Source organism: Oculina patagonica, chromosome 4, assembly GCF_052425735.1.
Source record: "Oculina patagonica isolate OP01 chromosome 4, crgOcupat, whole genome shotgun sequence".
In the NCBI taxonomy this organism is placed as follows: domain Eukaryota; kingdom Metazoa; phylum Cnidaria; class Anthozoa; order Scleractinia; family Oculinidae; genus Oculina; species Oculina patagonica.
Genome location: NC_135761.1, coordinates 15492224 through 15514821, shown reverse-complemented (window position 1 = coordinate 15514821; position 22598 = coordinate 15492224). Strand labels below are relative to the sequence as shown.

General features: G+C 37.9%; 3 protein-coding genes across 4 annotated transcripts in view; 2 read left to right on the top strand and 1 right to left on the bottom strand.

Moving 5' to 3' along the window:
- LOC144649679 (uncharacterized protein C20orf96-like) overlaps positions 1–742 on the bottom strand; it is a 9959-nt gene extending 9217 nt beyond the window's left edge. The window contains exon 1 of the mRNA XM_078509237.1: positions 248–742. Within this exon, the coding sequence (XP_078365363.1) occupies positions 248–742 (495 nt within the window). The remainder of the gene's footprint in view (positions 1–247) is intronic.
- On the top strand, positions 682–2694 carry LOC144649678 (arylsulfatase J-like). Its single transcript, XM_078509236.1, has one exon. It carries the CDS (start codon positions 814–816, stop codon positions 2320–2322), a length of 1509 nt encoding a protein of 502 aa, XP_078365362.1. The 5' UTR covers positions 682–813; the 3' UTR covers positions 2323–2694.
- Positions 2695–3455: 761 nt separating this feature from the next.
- On the top strand, positions 3456–21607 carry LOC144649677 (calcium-transporting ATPase type 2C member 1-like). 2 transcript variants are annotated; one of them, XM_078509235.1, is made up of 24 exons: positions 3456–3826; positions 7658–7747; positions 8508–8543; positions 8662–8723; positions 9303–9411; positions 10010–10168; positions 10655–10723; positions 10959–11034; positions 11164–11230; positions 11816–12038; positions 12807–12902; positions 12994–13083; positions 13442–13537; positions 14050–14206; positions 14861–15031; positions 15557–15654; positions 15892–15942; positions 16147–16382; positions 16886–17002; positions 17156–17303; positions 17906–18001; positions 18848–19323; positions 19366–19453; positions 21095–21607. In XM_078509235.1, exons 1-22 carry the CDS (start codon positions 3566–3568, stop codon positions 19109–19111), a joined length of 2772 nt encoding a protein of 923 aa, XP_078365361.1. In that variant the 5' UTR covers positions 3456–3565; the 3' UTR covers positions 19112–19323; positions 19366–19453; positions 21095–21607. The 2 variants fall into 2 exon arrangements, with proteins under 2 accessions (XP_078365361.1, XP_078365360.1); XM_078509234.1 differs by having other exon boundaries at positions 18848–19453.
- Positions 21608–22598: the final 991 nt, after the last annotated feature.

The following is a 22598-nucleotide window of genomic DNA, read 5'->3' as shown; positions in this document are numbered from 1 at the left end:
AAACCATCTTGCCACCAAGTCACCTCCCCACGCTTAAAAAACGAGAAATATTCAGGGTTTTCACTACTTCGCGCGGTGGCAGTTGGTTGGTGGCAAGACTAACCCGATACCCTGTAAATTAGAACCTACCCCCCGTCAGTGGGCTTTGTGCTCCCCGGCTCTGACACACCATTAAACTTTTGTCACTGAGATACTGACTATCCCCTTAGCTTTTCTTAACTGAGCTATTTCTCTTAATAGAAGATACCTTTAATATCGACAACACATTCTGTTTCCTTCTTTCCTCAGCATCATCCACTGGTTGAGGTTTTTTAGTCCATGGATGATTACAAACCGTAGAACAAGCTGTGCTAGTAGCTGCACTGAATGGCCTGGCTCCTATTTTCATTGATTCCTCTCTAGTTAAAAAGGGGCCACTTCCAACGGATACTGTAGTTAGCCCTGACAAAGGACGACTGGAAGTTCTCTTCCTAGGCTGTTCTTCCTTCGGAAATCTGGAAAGAGTTGTTCGTTGCCATGGTTTATAATCGCCAAAATTGACGGCGATTTTACCTTCTAAAGTTCTAAGAAGTGGATCATTCTTGAATTGGTCTTTTGTGTTAAGTCTCTGGGCCGCTTGTTTACCCCATCCGCGAGAGCTTGAAAGCGCATTATGTTCGGTTCGTTGATTGTCGGTCATTGTTGAGCGATAAGAGGAGAAACCTTCACTAGTCGCCATTTTGTTTACCGTGTTTACCGTCATGCATCACAAGAGAGACAATTCGAGAATTTTTACACGGAGTATGTGTTGTATATTGCGTGACGTAGTGAAAAATGGCGAAGGGGGCAGTGGCAGTTCTTGCAGTTGGAATCTTTATTTGTTGCTTGCACATTGTTTTAGGAAAACAACCGCATATTGTCTTTATTTTAGCAGATGATTATGGTTTCAACGACATCGGTTACCACAATCCGCGCATAAAAACTCCGAATCTTGACAGTTTAGCGGCTGGTGGAGTGCGCCTGGAAAATTATTACGTTCAGCCAATTTGCACACCAACACGAAGTCAGTTGTTTTCCGGCAGATATCAAATCCACACTGGCTTACAACACGGGATAATCTGGCCTTCCCAGGCAAATGCAGTGCCGAAGAATGATACAATAATTGCAAGTAAGTTAAAAGAAAACGGGTATAGCACTCACATGGTTGGGAAGTGGCATATTGGATTTTACAAGCGAGAGTTTATTCCAACTCAGCGAGGTTTTGACACGTTCTTTGGCTATTTGACCGGCGGAGAAGGTTATTATTCACACAAGAATGGTATGGGATATCCGAGCAAGGAATTCTTTGGTCTGAATGGGTATGACTTGCGAAGAAATGAAGATGTTGCTACAGATGCAGCTGGGAATTATTCAACTTTTTTATTCACAGATGAAGCAGTGAAGATTATTTCTTCACACGAAGCAGACAGACCCTTGTTTCTGTTTTTGGCATACCAAGCTGTTCATTCACCGCTGGAGGTACCTGAACAGTACACGGAACAGTACAAAGATATAAAAAACCATGCTCGTAGAACATACGCAGGGATGGTCACCTGTATGGACGAAGGGATTGGCAACATAACAAAAGCTTTACAGGAAAATGGCTTGTGGGATGACACAGTGCTCTTTTTCAGTACTGACAATGGTGGACAGATATATCAAGGCGGCAATAACTGGCCTTTACGTGGCTGGAAAGGTGCATTATGGGAAGGTGGAATGAGGGGGGTCGGGCTAGTGCACAGCAAATTAATATCAAAACCTGGTCAGATAAACACAGAAATGATCCATGTTACTGACTGGTACCCAACAATTGTCCATTTATCAGGAGGGTCTGTTGACGGCATGCCGCTAGATGGTTACAATGTCTGGGAAACATTGAGCAATGGAGAACCATCACCAAGAAAGGAGATCTTGCATAATGTTGACCCCATTGATGCTTTTTGGGACACCCACTTTGAACCTTATAAGCACTGCCGACAAGCTGCGATACGAGTTGGTGACTGGAAACTTTTGACTGGTTGTCCAGGGAACGGGAGTTGGATTCCGCCACCAGAGAGTGACTATCCTTTAGAAGAGGGACCTAATAATTATTTGGACAACATTAACAGCACCTTTCTATTTAATATAAGAGAGGATCCTGAAGAGAGAAATGAACTATCCAAGGTGTATCCAGATATGGTGGCCTTTTTGATGAAGAGGATGAAAGAATACAATGCAACAGCTGTACCAGTACGTTATCCAGATCCAGATCCTGCATCAAAACCAGAGCTGCATGGGGATGTTTGGTCACCTTGGGTGCAATAGAATGGAATTTATAGAAAACATGGACATCATCGGTGCAACAACCCAGGGCGGGGGTGTGGGGGGCAAACAATAATATTGCCCATGTAAAAACTGCCGTCCCCAGTTTTCACACAGAGGAGGGGAAAAATTTATCAGGACTGCATGTAGCACATGTAATTTATCCCACTGAATTGTGAAATTATTTCTGTAAAAATGTAAAAAGAATTGTTAGAGCATTTTGTAGGGTTGCTATTTGTGAAAAGTAGAATTCAAGAATATTTTTAGTATATTTTCTAGTTTGCCCAGTAGGTTTTACACACTTTTTCCACTTTCTCAAGTAGCCTGCATAGTCAAAAAAGTCAATTACTATTGTGAGCATATTCAAAAATAAAAAAAATATAAATGCTAAAATAAGTGAGTATTTTCTTTATCTACATGTATCTGCAGAGGGGGTGTTCCTTGAAAAGAAATTAATATGGAGAGGCTCTGCCCCAAGGTCTTAGCTGCAGAACAGGCGGCTTGCGGGTTGCGCGAAGAGACAGCGAGCGCAAAGTGTGAGGGCAAGCGTGAAGGAAAATCCTTACCCTTTCATAAACCATTTTTGACAGAAAAGGTAACCCCTTTAATTTGTGCATCTCTTTTCTTAAGTTTTCACTTCACTAACCCCTTAAAGTAAACAGGCTTGTCTTGCTTTTAAAAAGAAATTAACGGAAATGCAACAAATAATTGCATGTTTCCACATGCACACCCTCTTCCCACACCCAGTAGCCTGTTCTAGGCATTCAGTTAGTTAGGGAACAGTGTGATAAATGACGAGCGAAAAATAAGGGTGGGGGGGAGAAGGCTCCCTTGCCCTGAACCCCGCACTATTTCTGCCACTCACTGTTCTTCGTGCTAATCTCGTAATTTGCACTGCCCCCCTACTCACCCAGCAATGGGAGTGGAGATCCAGTGGATGACTACTCTCTGTTCCTGACTAATGGCAAATAATTTTTTCGGTGGATTTTCTCGCAATGCAGTGAAATCCACTTGATATTTTTTTTGGAGGGGGGGGGGAGGGACGGGGAAGTAATGCGACCCGAGAGAGACTGTAATCGACTATCGACCCAGTTTCCTATTCCAAAACCCCGGTCTTACTCCCTCAGTGCATTCTGGGTAATCACGATTGTTCCTGTTGTGTGGAGGCCAGTCACATCTCGAGTTTCTGTTTTTCTGAGCCAATATGAGAGTGAAAACATGGCGAGGTGTGTAACATTCTGCCTACATGGGCTCCATAATGGGAACCTACACTCATCTTAATCAGGAAGACCGCTCCGAGGAGGGTAAAGAATCAGGGATGATGTCGTGCTTGATGTCGTCGGGGAAGGCCTCCTCGTTATCAGTGGCCGAAGTTTTCAAACAATTTCGGAGCGATCCCGTACGCGGTTTGTCAAATGATGAAGTCGAGAGGCGAAGGAAACTCCATGGGCTGAACGAATTTGATGTCGTAGAGGATACGCCGCTCTGGAGAAAATATATCGATCAGGTTTGGAGTTTAGTCTAGCTTCAAATTACACAAATACGTAATTATTTCGCCACTGAAGAAATATTTAGTTATTTTGTTTGGCAATGCAAAAAATTCTTCTAATGAAGTGATTCCTACATGATTTTAGCTGAAGTTGTAGACCATTTTATATGACATTGCCTGTTCTGTGGATTTTTTAATATAACTGAATAAAAAATTAAGGTTGTTATATTTACAATTCATGATAGCTTTGAACATTCATACGGTACAAGAACAGCATCCGATAGATCATGTATAAACTTGAATTTCAACCTGTCAGCTTTATTTCAAATGCTTGCAGTTTATCTAATTTACCAAGGAAATTTCAATTTATTTTTAGTTGCACACTGGGGGATATTTCCAGCTTTGTATATCTTTGTGAATCCCATATTTAAATTTTACTTAACACTTGCATTTATTTAAACAGGTTGGGGTAAAATTTGAATTTCTGCTTTGTCAATATTTCTGCTTTGCAATAATTAAAACTGAGGGACTGATTGCAAAAGGGTACTAGTTAATATGTGGTGGAAATATAGTTACTTTTTTTGCATTCTACTCTTGTTAAGACTATTGAAGGTGCCATGTAGAGTAGCTTAAATTTAGTTTAATTATATATCAGCTAAATTAGCTTAGAGCCAGTTTCTTGCAAGAGTATGTTTTGTGTTTAATTGGTATTCTTATGTCTAGTGCAAAATTTAAATTATTTTGAATTATTTTTCTTACTTTCTTATTTTTCTTACTTTGATCAGTATAGAAATAAATATGCTAGCAGATTGAAATAAATATGCTAGCAGATTGACATTGATAGTAGTAGGGCTGTTTATATTTTATACTAAGAGACGTCTGTCCCTGTTTCAAAGAAAAAAAAAGAAAAACATTCATTCATTCATGTTCATAGGTGTTAATTAATATTCCATCTTTGCACTCTGTTGTTTTATTATAAAAATCAATATATAAACTTGCTAAAAAGAAGTTTAGAAAAATGTTTAGCTTTAAATCTTTGATCGTAACATGTTAAAATCCTTGCTCTGCATTTTAAAAATAAAATCCCCTTATATAAATGTTTTCTTTGAATCTGAATCCTAAAAAATACATATATATATATATTGATAAAATATAATTTTTGAATATATAGAGTCATGGCAACATAAATTAACTGAGAAAATGTGACCTGAAAACAGAGAAATTTGTTTCTCTTTTCACGTTGCCTTTATTCTTTTAAAAAAACTGCACTTTTCTCTGCAATACATTGTCTTTGTTGATGTTGTGAAAGCCACAGTGTAAGTTAAGCAAAATGTTATGTTTTTATAGATAATGACATCCTTGTTTGTTATTGTTTGAAGTGTCATGTTTAAGTTGAAAAGAACTTTAGTTTATAGAATGGCTACTGATTTACATAACAATACTTCAACACAATCAGCTGTATGTACATGTACATTGAAGCTATTACTAGTAATTGCCTTTACTGATTCATACTGCTCATTTCCAGAGACAATTTGCATATTTGATTTTATAAAAAGCAAGTTTTTCCAGTAACTTCATTATATTTTGTTGAACTAGAAAGCCGTTCTAAATGTATGTTAAGCATCCAGGGGAATTCACATTTTTAATGTGAATAGAAACCCGTCTTTTTGACCCAATAATCAGTTAATTAACTTTTCAAAGTGATTAAATTTGTTTATGGTAGGAAAGAGAACCTAACTAAGATGTGTTAGTCAACTCTCTAAGGTAAGACTATTTTAGTCGCCATGGCGACTAAAATTTTGGAGCTGGCGACTTAATTGGAACCAAAGTCACCAGCCTGGCGACTAAAATTGAGAAGAAGGATTGAGAGCGTGAGCTTAATTTAGCGACTAAAATTTTTCACTGGCGACCAAACTTGAGTTGTCGGTGGCCAAATGGCCACTAAGGAAAATAATAAACTTGGAGGGTTGTTAGTAAAATGTGAAGTAAAAAATGTTATAAATATTAATTTATTTTTCCTGGAAATCAAATTCTTTTCTGTGTAAAGATTTATAGAAGAAGCAGAAGCTTGTTGTTATAATTTTATAGTGCATGGATGTAGAATATTTAAAGTGAAAATGTGTTTCTTACATGCCACTAAATTATATAGTTTACCCTGTTGCCTTTTAAAGATTATAACATACATATAATTATATGAAAATTTTCTTTTGATGGAAAAGTAAATATCACCTGTTTTTCATAACACGTTGTAGTGCCATTGTTGAAAGACTTTCTCTCAAAGCTTTAATCAACTTTCTTAATACAGGCTTTTAATTTATACTATTAATAAGAATTTAGTTACTTAAGAATAAAATAAAGCTCACTTTCTTTCGGGAGTTAACAACACCATGAATGGATTGTTCTTGTAACTAGACATTTGTCATGGTCCCAACCACATACAAACACTCCCATAAACAGACACGGTCCCTCTTCTAAATCCCATTAGTAGAAACCCTCATTGCAAGGGTGTCTGCTTATAGGAGGTTTTCAAGACTGTAATGCCATACTTTCTTGATTGATATACAGGGTTTGTCTTTGTTGTCATTTGTTTTATATATTTTTTGATTGGTAAAGAGATCACTATATCATGACTACAGACTGTATGAGGATCTCTAACCATGCACATTGCTGTTTGCCACTCCAGTTGCTACAAGTTATATTTTGCTCATTCGTTTTGCTGTCTCCCTCTATCTGTCTATAAATTTAAAGGTTAAACAAAGGTGAACTAAATGTTAAAAGCAGCTTCTCAATCATATCAAATTTGGTAAAACGACAAGTAGAATAATAAATGTTTATAAAAATAATGTTGTGCCTTGTTAGTGTCATGCTTAATCCCAGCGGATTAATAACTATGCTTAATAACTACAGGTACATGTATTTGTCTAGAGCCTTTGATAGTAATTTGACAGGCCATTGCTTAAATCTTGGGGAATGATTTGTGAATAAAAACAACAACATTTTTGGGTATTTTATTCACAAGTCCATTCTCCTGGATATTAATATGCAAGAAAGTCAAATATGGCCAAAAAACAAAATATGTTTAGACAATATATTTCCCTTGATTCTTGTCATGTGTATAGTAACATTTAACAAGTACATGTACATAGTATTTGTTTTACATGCTTATCACATTTATTGGACTCTATACTCACCAGTGAGATAAATGTTATGTTTTGAACAGTTTTGAAGTGTAGTGGAACCTTAATAAATTATGTTTTAAACCTTGATTTCTTAAACCTTCCAATATCTCGAACCAAAAAGAGGTTTTCCTTCCCTGAGTCAAACATTGCAACTTTACCTACTATTTCTCGAACTTGCACCAATAATTTATTATTTTTGTTTCCCTTGGATGTTTAGAACATTTCTTGGGAGTTTACTTTACATTGATAAGGTTGAGCTAAATGGATCAATTGCTTCAAGCAAGTTATTAAAATACTAGAGCGGTTTCACTGGAGTGTCAAAAGTAAATTGCGTTGCTTTGGTTTTGAATTACTACGCTCAGTGATTGGCTTTAAACTCTCGCGCCACTTTCTCAGCCAATCAGAACTAAAACCAAAACCAATCGTGACTCGCTCGCGCACGTTTTCCCGCGCTTTGTGCCGGCTACATGTATTTGCTTCGAGTTTTGATTGGTTCACTGGATTGTCCGTGTCTTTTGTGATTGGCCGAAGTAATTACATTGGTTTTGGTTTTACGACACTCAATTGAAAACTGCTCTATTTGTATATAAATCATGCTTTTAACTTATAGATGAAAATAATTATTATATCTTCTGTTGTGACTTGTCTCTTACTGCATGCTTTGTTTCAGTTTAAAGAACCCATGATTGTATTACTACTGGCCTCAGGATTGGTTAGTGTAACTATGGGTCAGTATGATGATGCTGTTAGTATAACAGTGGTAAGTATCAAATGAAGGGTTTTGTGTGCTCTGATTGGCTACTTAAACAAGGAATATCTTGCACTATCCATTACTGCACATTGCCAGGGCGTAGACAGGAAGGGTGTGATAGGTGCATCCCCCCCCCCCCCAACCCCCACATGGACCACAAAGGTCTGCCTTATCAGGGAAAAATGAGGGTTCAAATGACTATCAGAATGCAGGAAATGTGGACTTCGACAGTTGGTTTTTTAATATCTCCTGTTGGAGAATACCCCTGAACCCCCTAGGCTAGATGCTCATGCCTCTGGCACTTACATTCACCCATGCAAAATCCTGCCTACAGCCCTGAATTTTATAGAAACTTGAAAAGGCTTTGTTTCAGGCAGTTATGTATATAAAATCTTCACACAATCTTGGGTTCTCATTGGTTCGTTTGATCGATACTATTGACTTCAAAATTAATGTTGGTAAATACAAAAAGGATCATTCACTCCCATTACATAATTTTGATCTATTAAAAGTGTAACCACTTTCCAACCACGCGCTTTATCTTTTTTACATTCCTCAAAGGCTATAGTAAAATAGCCAAAAGGTCATATTTTTTCTTAACTTTTTAAACAAGAGAACGCTATTTTACACTTTTAATATGTCTCTTCCTGGTTGCAGTTCAATTTTTAATAATTTTGATCGTTGTAAAGATATTTTTTGCAACATATTGATCAGATTTTCATTTAATAATAGTTTTACTTACTGTTGTGAATGGTTGTTTATGTTCCAGGCCATAATAATTGTTGTTACAGTAGCATTTGTCCAGGTAAGGCTACTTTACACTTGTTTTCCTTTTCTCTCCTCTTAGTAAATATTGTTTGATCTTGAGCTGAAAGTGATGGTTGGTTTGTGATGAATTTTACATTTTATTTTTATGCCTGCAGGAGTATCGTTCTGACAAGTCAGTAGAAGCCATCAAGAAACTTGTTCCACCTAGCTGTCACTGGTAATGAAGTCCTTATAACTATTAGTTTTAAATTAGTAAAGATACATGTATACTAAAAAATTCTTGCTTTGTGCTTAAAACTGAACCTTCTCCAAGGAAGTTTTTTTGAACTAAAAATTATAGCCCTTTAAAAAGAATTTCTAAGCCCAGAAGATATGTCTTAAACAAACCTAGTGTTGGACATCGGCTGCAATTGTGGGTCATCAGGTTTCTGTGGCATGTAGCCACTAGAAGTGTTGCTACTCCCCCAAGATGGGATGCCCGTCCATCTGAGGTCCCCCCCCAGCTTCTCAGGTTTCCCTTAAAGATCACTGGTACCCATCAAAACCTCTGACTTACAGGTTACATTATTACCATTAATTAAAAGAGAAAAATAGACCATCTTATGACAACATTGACAAACTATAATTATTCATCATCCACTATTCATGACTTGTTTATAATAACCAGATTTCAAATGCACAGTCATGTAATTCATTTTAATGACCGATTATGGTGGAAGAGACCAATTTGAACCTTTTTTTACCCCTTGTAGATCATGGTACTCATAGAAATCGTGAATGTTTTTTCCTTCTTCAGTATTCGTGATGGTCAAGTAGCAGATTTTTTGGCTCGCGACTTAGTTCCTGGAGATCTAGTCACCATTTCAGTAGGAGATAGAGTCCCAGCAGATTTAAGGCTGATTGAGGTATCTTGATTGTTTTGATACTATCTTGATCATTTGTATAAAACTTTGTATACTAAACGTTCCATCATTTATTAAGGTCATTGCCCCGAAATAGAACTGAACATAGACTTTCAACCAAACTTCGCCTACTGGTTGATAACCTTAAGGGGAGTTAAATTTTGAAATAAAAAAGTGGGGTCACCATATTCGTTTTGGAGCAGGAAGACCTTGTATATACCATGTAATTCCTTATTAATTCCCGTGCGAGTACTAGCGAAGTACATATTTCCAGTGATAAATTTTTCAAACATAGAAATTGATCTGTTTTCATTTTACAGAAAGAATCACTTCACTCCAATTATAAAAAAAAAGATAGGTTACCAAACTCGTTTACTAGAAAGCGAAGATTTATTTCTCTCGTCGCATAGAAAAAAGCCACCATTTTGTTTATGTGCACGCGCTAATTACGCGTAAAATTCTGCGCAGTAAGGATGCGCATGCAATACAGGGCAATAACCTTAAGCAGTTACTTTGAAATGAATTAACATGCTCGATTTTTGTCTGACTCAGCTAATGGTTTGCTTTGCTGAAAATTGCTTCAATTATGTTTTCATTTTAGGCTATAGATTTAAAAATAGATGAATCAAGTTTTACTGGCGAGACTGAACCAGCAAGTAAGACAACTGAGACAATTCCCCCATCTAAATCAAATGGAGGGATCTCACAAAGAAAAAATATCGCTTTTATGGGCACTTTAGTACGTAATGGCCGTGGCAAGGTGTGTATTTAGCATTGTTCTAACTTCATAGACAAGTGTACGTCTGTAAATGAAACCCTACCTAGTGCACATTTAAATGAAACCTTTTAAGCAGTACTTTCATGTTGTATTTATTATCATGCTGTACATGTTGGTTCTTTCCTTTAAGTTTGTCAATAAATACCATAAGAATAAGACAAATCTGGTCTCTGCAAATTACAGTCAACTCCCGTCCTGCGGACAACTCACTATTACGGACACTCCATTGTTACGGCAAAAAGGAATGGCTGAAAAATTTATAACTCCTGCTACTACAGACTTTCTCTATTGCAGACACCAAATCGTGGTCCCGAAGGTGTCCATAACAGTGGGAGTTGACTGTAAACCCAGCAGTTTTTCTCTGTATATCTCCTTGAATCTTATTCGACTATTCTCCCAATCACTGAAAATGATTTCAATTATGAACTACTGCATTGACTGGAAGTTATACAACCACTTCTTTTCCAGGGTGTTGTCACAGGAACTGGTGAAAATTCAGAGTTTGGTGAAGTTTTTAAAATGATGAAAGCAGAGGAGGTAAATTTAATTAAATTTAATTAAATTTTTAGAAGCCATTTTAACCTACGTGTATGTGTGTGTACGTGTTATTTATAAGGCGAAGCTAATAAAAAGAAAGAATAGGGTAAATGATTGCTGTACGATAGAGGAGTTTGCCACAAAGTTACATATTTATGTCATTTTAATGCACTTTACATCTAGTAACTAGTTGATTGTTTCTAATCAACTTCATTTCAATATGGCGTTGTTTCAGCCTCCAAAGACCCCTCTTCAAAAAAGCATGGACATCTTAGGAAAACAATTATCTTTTTATTCACTTTGTATTATAGGTAAGTGTTTGGTTTTGTTTTGGACGTAACTGTGTTAGATACAAACTGTTGTTTTGAAGTACTTTAAAATGCCTTTTATTAATTTTATGCCTTGTATCAATGCATATCTTTGTGATCTTATTCTCAAAGGTCTTATTATTCTTTTGGGATGGCTGCAAAAGAGAGCCATATTAGAGATGTTTACCATTGGAGTCAGGTTAGTACTTGAAACTGATGTTTTATCATTTTAATTTGTTTACTGTCACATTACAAGCAATCAATAGCAGGGATAGCATTGTCATAGTCTTGTTAAGTACTTGCTTGATAAGTTTTTTGTTTGTGTGTTCAAATCAAGAAATTTTGTTGAGTAACCATACAGTATTTCTTTGCTAAAAAATTTTTTTTTGGAGATAAAGTTCTGCTCTAGCAAAGGTGTCATGTCACTCAGTGCATTTAAATAGAAAATTATCAAAATAAAGTTAGTAAAATGGGAATAAGCCTTGGCACATCCAGAGAGTGGCAATTTGTCCACTGTTTCCAGCTGAAATTGAGATTTAGAAGGGCTGAGTTTTTGGGGAGGGAGGTAAACACGAACCTAAAAAAAAAACCCTTTAGAGCAAGGACAAGAACCAATGGCAAACCCGATGTGCATGTGACACTGGGTCCAGGATTCCGACCAAGGTCACATTGGTGGGGGGTGAGGGCTCACATTGAGAGCAAACACAACCCCCACTTCCCTGCTCTCTTACATGTATACTCACAATGTTATTATTGGACATGATTTTATGATCTTTCCTGACAGCTTGGCTGTGGCTGCCATCCCAGAGGGTCTACCCATTGTAGTCACTGTTACTCTAGCACTCGGTGTGATGAGGATGGCCAGAAGAAATGCCATTGTAAAAAAGCTTCCTATAGTGGAGACACTTGGGTGTGCTAGCGTGATTTGTTCAGATAAGACTGGCACACTGACCAAGAATGAGATGACAGCAACACAGATATTCACAGCTGATGGCAACTATGCAGAGGTAATCTGTTGATATTGACAACGAAATTCTCCTTCAGGGCTCAGTTGTTTGAAAAGAGTGGATAAGGCTATCCACCGGATAAATAACTTTATTATATAAACATCAGTTAAATACCAGGAAATCTTTCGCACAAAAAAATCATATCTTCTCATGTGAAAATAACATGTTATTTTCACATGTGAAGATATCTATTTCGGAACATTTTCTGACAAGTTTGCCCTGTTTCAATGCTGAATGAGCCAAACAAAATCGATATTAAGTCGAAACATCGTTGGAACTTCCTCGGCAATCTTCAGCAGTCTTCGGATATCTTCGGAAATTTTCGGAAAATTTCAGAAAATGTTTGGAAACATTCATACGACCTTCCGACAACATGTTGAAAATATTTGGAAAATGGTCGGAAATCTTCGGAAAATCGTCAAAAACATCGTAATTAGTAGGTTTATATAATACACAGAATATTACATGGTTGCTTGGAGATATGAAATTTATCTTCTCGTGTTCAAATCGATATCCCACTCGTTTGCTGCGCTCACTTGTGAGATATCGATTTGAACAATCAAAGATAAATTTCATATCTCCGCGTAACCATGTCATATCCTCTATATCCAGTTGATTGCGTAGTATGTTATGTCAACACCTATCCACCTGATAGCAATTTGTCTGGTGGTAAGTGTTATCCACCCTTTGAACAACTGGCCCTGAACTCCACATTTTCCTAGTGTTTTAGTTGGGAGAATTACAATTGAATCATGTTCTATTTTACAGGTTTCAGGAGTGGGGTACAATGGGTGTGGTCACATAGCCATTGCAGGTCAAACTCTAACACCAAACAGTAACTTGTCCGTAACTAAAGTCATAGAGGTATGGAGTGTTCAACTTTTGTTTTTAAGTACTTTGTCTTGTAACTGTAGCATGACCATGTCTAGTTGTTAACTTATCTTTCTTGTCACAGGTTGGTTATCTGTGTAACAATGCACACATTCAAGATGGTTCACTGTTTGGTCAGCCAACAGAAGGTGCCCTCATAGCTGTAGCAATGAAGGTACTCAGGGATTTTTATATTACTAAACATGATACACTTATAAATACAGTCAGTTTAAGCACAAAAGGACAAGCAGACTGTTCACAGTCTCTCTATTTTTCAAAACAAAAACAAAAAAAAAACGGTGACAAAATGAGTGGGAGCGTAAAGCATGGGGGGGGGAGGACAGGGGGTCGGCAAAATAAGCAAAATCCCTGCTGCCACCCCATTGTGCCTCCTGTTTTGTGCTGGCATCCAGTTCTCCTGTAATTATTTTTCCACATTCAACAATCAAAGATAAAATGAATTATATGTGATCTTAGAAAAAATTGTTGATAATCTATGTGTTTTTGAATGTGTTGTTGTTTTGTTTTAACAGCTTGGTATTGATGACCCAAGGAGAATATATACACGCACAGAAGAAATTTCATTTAGCTCCGAGAAGAAGTGGATGGCTGTAAAATATAGAAAACAGGTAGGTAGACGGAACGTCAACTGCTCTAAGAGTTAGAGGTCCAACTGTCTTTGTATAGCCCAGTTACTAATCTACATTGCTCTTACTCCACTGGTAGCCATGCCAGGCCGACCGCCACCTGACCTTTATTACAAACTCAACAAAACCATACATGTACATCCTGCATCATAGGGAAAATTACACAATGGCAAAGCTAACAAAAGATACAGCGCCAACTAAAAATCTTAGGGTGGGTGGGAAAAGGTCACATGACCCCTTCTCAGGTCCCAGCGGTGTGTGAGAAAAACATTTTCCACTCATTTCATTTCACTCAGCCAGGGGAAAATAATACGTATTCAACAAAGAATATCACTAAGAATCACTTATTTACTTATTCAGACTTGTGTTTCCAATGGTTAACTGTCAATCGATAGACAATACATAAACAAACTAACAGATTTCCAGTTTGTCATTTGGCGGACACAGTATACTGTATATATCAAAATAATAAATTTGATTGCATTGTCTTGCAGGACAATTCAGAGATATACTACATGAAGGGGGCACCTGAGAAGGTGTTACAGCAATGCACGTCATACTACAGACAAGGTTCTGTTGTTCCACTTGGTGCTAAGGATTTAGAGACGTTTAATGATGCAGTGGCTGCTATGTCATCCAGAGGACTAAGAGGTACTTAACACGCTTTTTTCTCACTGAATATGTTAGCATTTAACAGATCCTCATGATATTTCATTTCACTGAAATGTATACAAAAGGCTTTATGCATTTTTATGTCATTTCACCCCAGGCCTTGTTTAGACAAAATTCTTTTCAAATTCCTGCAACTTCAAGCTGTTTTTTTTGTTAGGATCCCTTTCAGCTGCTTTGGAAATTCTTTTGTGATAAGATTTTCACATTTACACTTTGAAAAGAAGACTGGGAGTGAAATTCGCTAGTCTGACCTTAACATGTGTAAATGCTATTACAAAACACTAGAGCTTGAGTTTGAGCAAACAGTTACTAAGTCTTAGCCAAATTCTATTCAGCACTCACAGAGAACAAGAGCAAGATCATGAAGTCCAATTGTTGTGGTAGACACTTAAAAAAGATCTTTAAAAATCCCTTCTGTTAACAAAGCAATCAATGTATTGCCTCTGAGCGGTTGAATCCTGAGACTCCACACAAATCTTTGAAGTTCATGTCATCATTATGGAGTTTTTGGGTAAAATTGTCAGAGTTCTTACTGAGGGGTAGGTATAAGAGGGACGTTGGTTTTTCTCAGAAGGTGTGGTATCTTACAAAGTCAAGATTCAACTAACTAAACCATGTGGTTGTGTTTATCAGTGATAGCTCTGGCCATGGGATCTGAGTTGCAACAGTTGACATTCCTGGGTATAATGGGTCTTCTGGACCCACCCAGACCTGGGGTACGTGAGGCTGTCCATACACTGTTAGAGAGCGGAGTGCAGGTCAAGATGCTGACAGGAGATGCGAAGGAGACTGCACTTACTATAGGTACTTACCTGAACTTGTTTAGTTTAACCAGGTTCATTAAGTTGAACTCAGTGTCACAAAACTGTAAGCCATCATCTTTCACAGGGTTTCACCAGGCTTCATTGTGGAAACACTTAATAAACCACAGAAAATCTTAGATTGCAATATTATACAAAACGAAAAATTTCTTTGGTGCAAGAGGTGAAGCTTCATTGTAATTGGCTGTGGTTTATTGCTAGAGTTCATTACCTTTTTCTGTAGGTTATTTAAGTTTTCTGCCAATCAAATGAAGAAGACGTCAACTGCATGTGAAATTTGTTGTCAGTGCTCAAATAATTTGATTTTTCAACATTCATTTGGCGTTATCAGGGAGCGAAAATAAGCAGCGACTTACAGTATTAAAAAATCCTATTGATTAATAACTAGTATGGTCTGTCTGATAGTGTAATGAGTGAGATTTTGTACGTGAAAACTCTTTAAAGCAGTTAAATTTTAAATGACCAAATTCATATACGAACTCGAGTTTCGCATTTCTACCACTTGCAGCGGAAATCCTGGGAATTCACGTCAAGGGAAGATTAACATTGTCAGGAGAAGAGCTTGAAGCATTGGACAGCTTTCAATTAGGAGACAACATACAACAGGTAACGCTTGTAGTGTGTGCTCTGATCGTCTCATTTGCGGCATTAATTTTAACTGTCACGTAACGTTCTTAAAGAATGATGTTTTATAAGTTTTTTTTAACCAATAATAAAGCTAATTAAGCGGAAGTCTACTGCAAATACCAAATACCTGTAAAAGTTGTACTTCACTTTCATTATATTGTCAAACATGTGGTGTACATAGTGACTCCTTACTCAGTCAAATGTTTTTCTCAACAGGCGTCAGTGTTTTATCGAGTCAGTCCCAAACATAAAGTAGCTATTGTTAAGGTACGTTCTTCTCTGTTCTGTTCTTATTCTTTCGTTGCCAACCATGCTAAAACCAATCAGAGGAACTGTGTAGATCTTTCAGTAATCAGCATCAATGTCCCTCGAAAAGGGGATAAATTAAGCGCGCAAAGCGAGACTTGTTTTCAAAGAGTTTAAAACTGGATCATCTTCATCAGTACAACCCTTATCTGTGTTGCTCTGCAGGCTTTACAGCAGCGTAATCACGTGGTGGCGATGACTGGTGACGGCGTAAATGACGCGGTAGCTCTGCGCCGGGCTGATATCGGCGTAGCCATGGGTCGAGCGGGAACTGATGTGAGTAAGGAAGCCGCTGACATGGTGTTGGTCAATGACGACTTCTCCACCATCTTGGCTGCTATCGAGGAAGGCAAAGGAATATTTTACAATATCAGAAACTTTGTCCGTTTTCAGCTGAGCACGTAAGTAAATTGTGAATAGTGACCCTCGTCTTTTTCATAGAGCAGACAAGAAATTAAACAGAGGAGTGATAAAAGAACGCTATTCCAACATAAATTAGGCTGAATTTCTCGTTATACAACTTACACCTCGAAAATTCATAATGCGAAAATAGGCTTCCCAGGCTAAAACTGTCCCATGGCAGGAAGTGCGTTTAGTGGGTAAGAGGTGGTAAGTGTCTCCTCTTTTCCCATCGCTCAAAATTTTTGCCCTAGATACCTTTTTCTGCCCATCCAATGAGAGTGCAGTTTACGTGAATTGCAGACTATAGCCGCTCAACTTGGTGCTGTTAAGGACCAAATATCGTTTACTTCTTTCTACTTACGGTATGTAACATTGGCAGAATTCACAGCGATGGTATTTTCAATTTTGACAGCGAACGTTAAATAGGAGAAGCGTTTTAGTGGGTTTCTCTGTAAACAAACGGATTTATAGTCGGCTCGTCTGATTTTTTTTTTTTTTGCAGGAGCATTGCAGCAATTTCTTTAATCACCATATCAACTTTTCTAAAGCTTCCCAATCCACTGAATGCTATGCAGATTTTATGGATTAATATCATAATGGATGGGCCTCCTGCCCAAAGGTGAGATACTGTTTAGCCATCTTGAACTTCACCTTTTATCTTTATTACAAAATTTGCCCGACAATTACTCATCTTTGCACCCAACTCCACTCTCTCTTGTTACAGTACTGTCTGTTCCTCCATGCTTACAAGTTAAGTTTCTTTTCTTTGCAGTCTTGGCGTGGAACCTGTGGATCGTGATGTCATGAATAAACCCCCGCGAGACGTTAAGAACCCAATGATAACCAGGGCTCTTATATTGAACGTTCTGCTCTCCGCTAGCCTTATAGTGACTGGCACACTGTGGGTCTTCTGGAGGGAGGTAAGTCCTTGAGCTGCTTGCGTACTGGATACGCAGTACGGGCATACTCTACAAATTATGGTACGGGTTTTCAGTCAGATGCTAGGAATGATTTCTAATTATGCTGCTGCAGGAAAAAGTACCTGAAATTCGGTTCTGAGAGGGGGCAGAACGAATGATCTGTCTCTCGTATGACTTTAATAATAATGATAATCAATTTATTTAGCGCATTTTTCATATGTAAAGTTCAAATGCGCTGTACACATACTGTAATTTACTACACAAAGGCCAGACCACAACACCGGGAGCTTCGTGCCCTACTCTTTGCGAATAACATGTAACTGCGAAACTAAGTAGCGAGGGGGCAATTTCAGGGAGGGGGGGGGTTTCAATAAGACAGTGTGTATGGATTTGTGCACGGTCGGCGAGAAAACCTCTGGTGGCCGTTGGGATGAGGTTTCGATGGAAGTGTCGCCGTATGGATTTGCCCGAAAAAATGTCACTTAGCTATGGTAGAGATGTCGTTGTTTGTGGGGAGGAATAAGAATTGCTTTTTACAATTTAAACACCTTGTAGTTTAATTAGCGCGCTGATACAGAGTCTTTTTCTCCGTTTTGTTCCAGATGAGAGACAACATCATCACCCCACGTGACACAACTATGACGTTTACGTGCTTTGTGTTCTTTGATATGTTCAACGCGCTAAGCTGCCGTTCACAGGTCAGTTTTCGTACTTTCATTACGACTTCAAAGCCAAATTCGTCAGTGTAGAACGATTTATTTAAAAAACTGTGTAAATTCCTTACGAGGCTAAATCTCTTATTTGCGCAATCTCTTATTGACTAATCTCGCGTAAGTCCGCTCCGGGGGGGGGGGGGGTACTCCCATATGTGGCCTATATACCTACCTAGAGGTATGTGCCGCCCGATAGGGTATGGTTCTCGGTCCTTAAATAGGGTATCATTTTTGCTCCTTTTGGCAATGTGTTTCCGTTGTGTTCCTTAGATAGGGAAACCTAAAATAAACGCCCAGCTAAACGAGAGAAAAAGATATCTTAAGACTGAATTTTCTGTTTAGGTATTAGAAAAGCGATTTTATAAAGATTTGTATCTTGCCGTCTTCACGGAACGCTTCTCCTCCCCTTGAATAGGGTGTCATTTTTCGGTTTTGGGCCGTAAAAAGGGTATCAATTTTCGCTTTCTTTATCCTTAAATAGGGTCAGGGTTTAAGAACCTTGGCGGTACACCCCTATCCGAAATTTATGGGAGTACCCCCCCCCCCCCGGGTAAGTCCGTAAGAGGTGTTCTGGTCTATTTTTGGCCTGTTTTACTTTGTTTCCAAGGACACGTTCCCTTCGTCGCAAAGCCAATTTTTAACAATCCTTGGAATATGATAAATGACAGAGCATTCAGGAGTAAGTGAACTGGATTTTTACAAAACGAGCCCTAAGCTCTTGTTTTGTTAAGTTTTGTTAAGCAATAAACAAAGTGTTCTGAGCTCGTTGTTGCTGTGATGTATCTACCTAAGTGTTTGATTCAAACATTCTTTCTCCTTGTTGTTTTACAGGTGAAGTCTATCTTTCAAGTTGGTTTCTTTACGAACCGTATGTTTCTTTACGCCGTTGGCGGATCTCTTATGGGACAGATGTTAGTTATTTACTTTCCTCCTCTTCAAGCTGTCTTCCTCACAGAAGCTCTTTATTTTACGGACATTTTGTTATTAGTCTGCGTTGCGTCTTCCGTTTTTCTTGTGGACGAGATCAGGAAAATGGTTTTAAGGACGCTCTCAAGACGCAAGGAACCTCCTAAAGACTTCCAGTTTTACGTATGACAACAAAAAGAAAATCAAGGGTGTCTGGCTCTACCCTTAACAGTGGTTATCAACTGGTATTCAGTTTGCACGATGTCAACAAATCAAACAATTGCACAGTGCACTGAAGGGAAAGAAACACCGCTACAAGTCGAACTTGTACCCGCGATTGTTTGTTTCATGGTCAGTGGAGTTGCTACGCAACACGGAAAATCCCGAGCAACTCTTGTGGGGTCTCGTACATGGGATTGTGATTGGGCAATAAGAATGCGAAGTCTACGTGCACTCGTACGAGTATTGCTGGCTGTAGAAAATCTTGGGATCCCATCGGCTGTGAAATTTATATGGGTGTTAAACATTAAGGTGGCCCGCGGGTATTTATGAGGCTGATAGTTCCCTTTTTTAAGCGCGTTTTAAAACGGGAAAACGTGAAGCGATTGCTTAGATTTTTGAGAATCTGAAAAAATAATGCTTAAATTATATAAAATGATAAATTTTATGGCGATCAAACGCGATTTGTTAAAGTTATGAGCGATTTTTTGGAAGCCTTCGTTTTTAATAAAATGCGATTATTTTGAAAATGCCACGGTGAATTTTTCTGTAATTACCCCAAAACGCTGCCAAACAGTTGAAGTTTACTCACAACAACTTACAGGAAAATCCACTCCGTAGATTTCCTGAACGAGCGACATCTTTATTTTACCTTTAAAAACTGTTGTGTTATGCGTCTGACTTGACCGTCGCATAAATTTGATACTTATACTAACCCAGTACCAGCCAGTTTTGAGTCTGATGTCACCTTAATCTTGTGTGTAAAAGTTAAAAAGATCGTGTATATACATCAAATGTTAGCAGTCAAAATCAAACAAATGACGTTATTTAGAATTGCGGAAAATTTGTCGATTTGTTTTTCATTTTTTTAAAGCTGCAGCTGGAACAGGATATTGCAAAGATTTGTGCCGAGTTTCAGCGTGTTCCTATCATACGGTTTGAAGAATTTCGGGCGCAAAGTCGGGTACATTTGCTTTCCAAGTTCTAATCGCTTTGTAAACCTCGCATTTCGAATGAAATTATTCTGTTGTTGTTTGAAGAGAGGTGTTACTTCCAAATTCCGCACGATCTTCTACCGTCAGGAAATACATGTGCAGGAAGGTATTTGTCATTTTAGTAGAAACTATTTCAGGCTGTGTTATTTCCAAGTGGCAGAAGATCGTGCGGAATTTGAAAGCAACGCCTTTCTTCGAAAACAACAGTATAATTTCATTCCAAATGCGGGGTTTACAAAGCGACCAAATCTTGGAAAGTAAATGTACCTGACTTTCCGACCGAAATTCTTCAAACCGTATGATAGGAACACGCTGAAACTCGGCACAAATCTTTGCAATATCCTGTTCTAGCTGCAGCTTTAAAAAAATGAAAAACAAATCGACAAATTTTCCGCAATTCTAAATAACGTCGTTTGTTTGATACTTTCAAAAATTCGACTGAAAACCATCCATCTTTATTGACTGCTAACATTTGATGTATATACACGATCTTTTGAACTTTTACACACAAGATTAAGGTGACATCAGACTCAAAACTGGCTGGTACTGGGTTAGTATAAGTATCAAATTTATGCGACGGTCAAGTCAGACGCATAACACAACAGTTTTTAAAGGCAAAATAAAGATGTCGCTCGTTCAGGAAATCTACGGAGCGGATTTTCCTGTAAGTTGTTGTGAGTAAACTTCAACTGTTTGGCAGCGTTTTGGGGTAATTACAGAAAAATCACCGTGGCATTTTCAAAATAATCGCATTTTATTAAAAACGAAGGCTTCCAAAAATCGCTCATAACTTTAACAAATCGCGTTTGATCGCCATAAAATTTATCATTTTATATAATTTAAGCATTATTTTTTCAGATTCTCAAAAATCTAAGCAATCGCTTCACGTTTTCCCGTTTTAAAACGCGCTTAAAAAAGGGAACTGTCAGCCTCATAAATACCCGCGGGCCACCTTAAGTACTGATATAACAAATTGCTTATCATTGTCATTCAATGATTAACTTAATTCATGCACGAATAATGTCGTTCGTTTGAAATTAAAAATAGTTAGTATAATTATGATAATTAAATGAATTCACACAAATTTTGCCTCTGGCAACCAATATAGCTTATTCATACCCGTTTTTTTTTCGTGTCTGATGAAAGTGGCTGCGAAATTATAGCGGGGTAGATTATATTACTATTGTGATTAATGCAATGTATAAACAGCTACAAGGGTAATTATAATAATGAGTTTATTGCAACTGAAGTGATTGAAGAATTAAATATCCCATCAACCATTTGCTCTTTAAATTTCGCATATGAAAATTGGGAGTTTGAAGTAGTTTTTGTAACTAAAGCAATGTACACTATGCAAGTCATTGAAATCAGCCTTTTATCTAGGATCTAAACCTTTTTGTGTTGCGGAAAATCCAATTAATAAAAATAGAAAAAAGTTAAATCGTTGAAGAGTGCCTTTAGTATTCCCTTTGTCTTGCGTTATTATTTAACTAGTTGTTTCCATACCCATAGATGGCCAGGCAGTCATTTGTTCATTACAGACAGAGCGGTTTCATTTGAATGTCGTTAAACCAAAACCAAAGTAATCACTCTAGCCAATCATAAAAGACACGAACAATCCATTGAACCAATCTAAACTCGAATTTAATGCATGTAGCTGGCGCCAAGCACAGAAAAACGTGCGCGAGCGAATTACAATTGCGTTATGGTTTTACTTCTGCTTATTTGAGAAAGTGGCACGAGTGTTTTTAACCAAACACTAGGCGTAGTAAAGCAAAACCAAAGCAAACGCAAATTGCTTTCGACACTCAAATGAAAATCGATTTATCCTCAGTGCCATGTTAGATGTTCTTTTCCATATTTGAAATTGCCTTCAAAATGACTCGTCCCACATCCTGTCCCCAATTTATGTATCGGTAAAGTGTATTTCCTTGACAATGTGTACAATGATAGAGGATTTTAATACACAATTAAGGTTAATGATAAGTGGAATGGTGTTTTGGATAAAGTGAAAATAAATGAACAATCTTTCCCACTTTAGTTTCACTTTATCGTGGTCACCATTCCAGTTATCATTTATCCACGTTTATCTACTGGGCCTTACAGCTATGGCAGGACATGTGCCACACATGTGAACCTATTATACGACCTCGCTCACCACGAGTCTCCTCATAGCTCAGTGGTTAGAGCGCCCAACCGGTATCTGGAAGGTTATGGGTTTAACTCCCGTTGGGGGGTCAGAAAATCTTTTTTCCGAGTATTTGACTTGGGAACGCTCGTTCATTTATTTTCACGATTAGGGTAATCAGTAAGTCAATAACTAGAATCATCAAATCAGATTGCTCCATTGCCGGTCCAGTACTTTCCAACTTGTCCCGAATGATCCCACACGAAATCAAGGTGATTCGTGCATTGTGGCACTGTAATGGATTACGAAAGAAAAAAATACTTGATTTGCATAA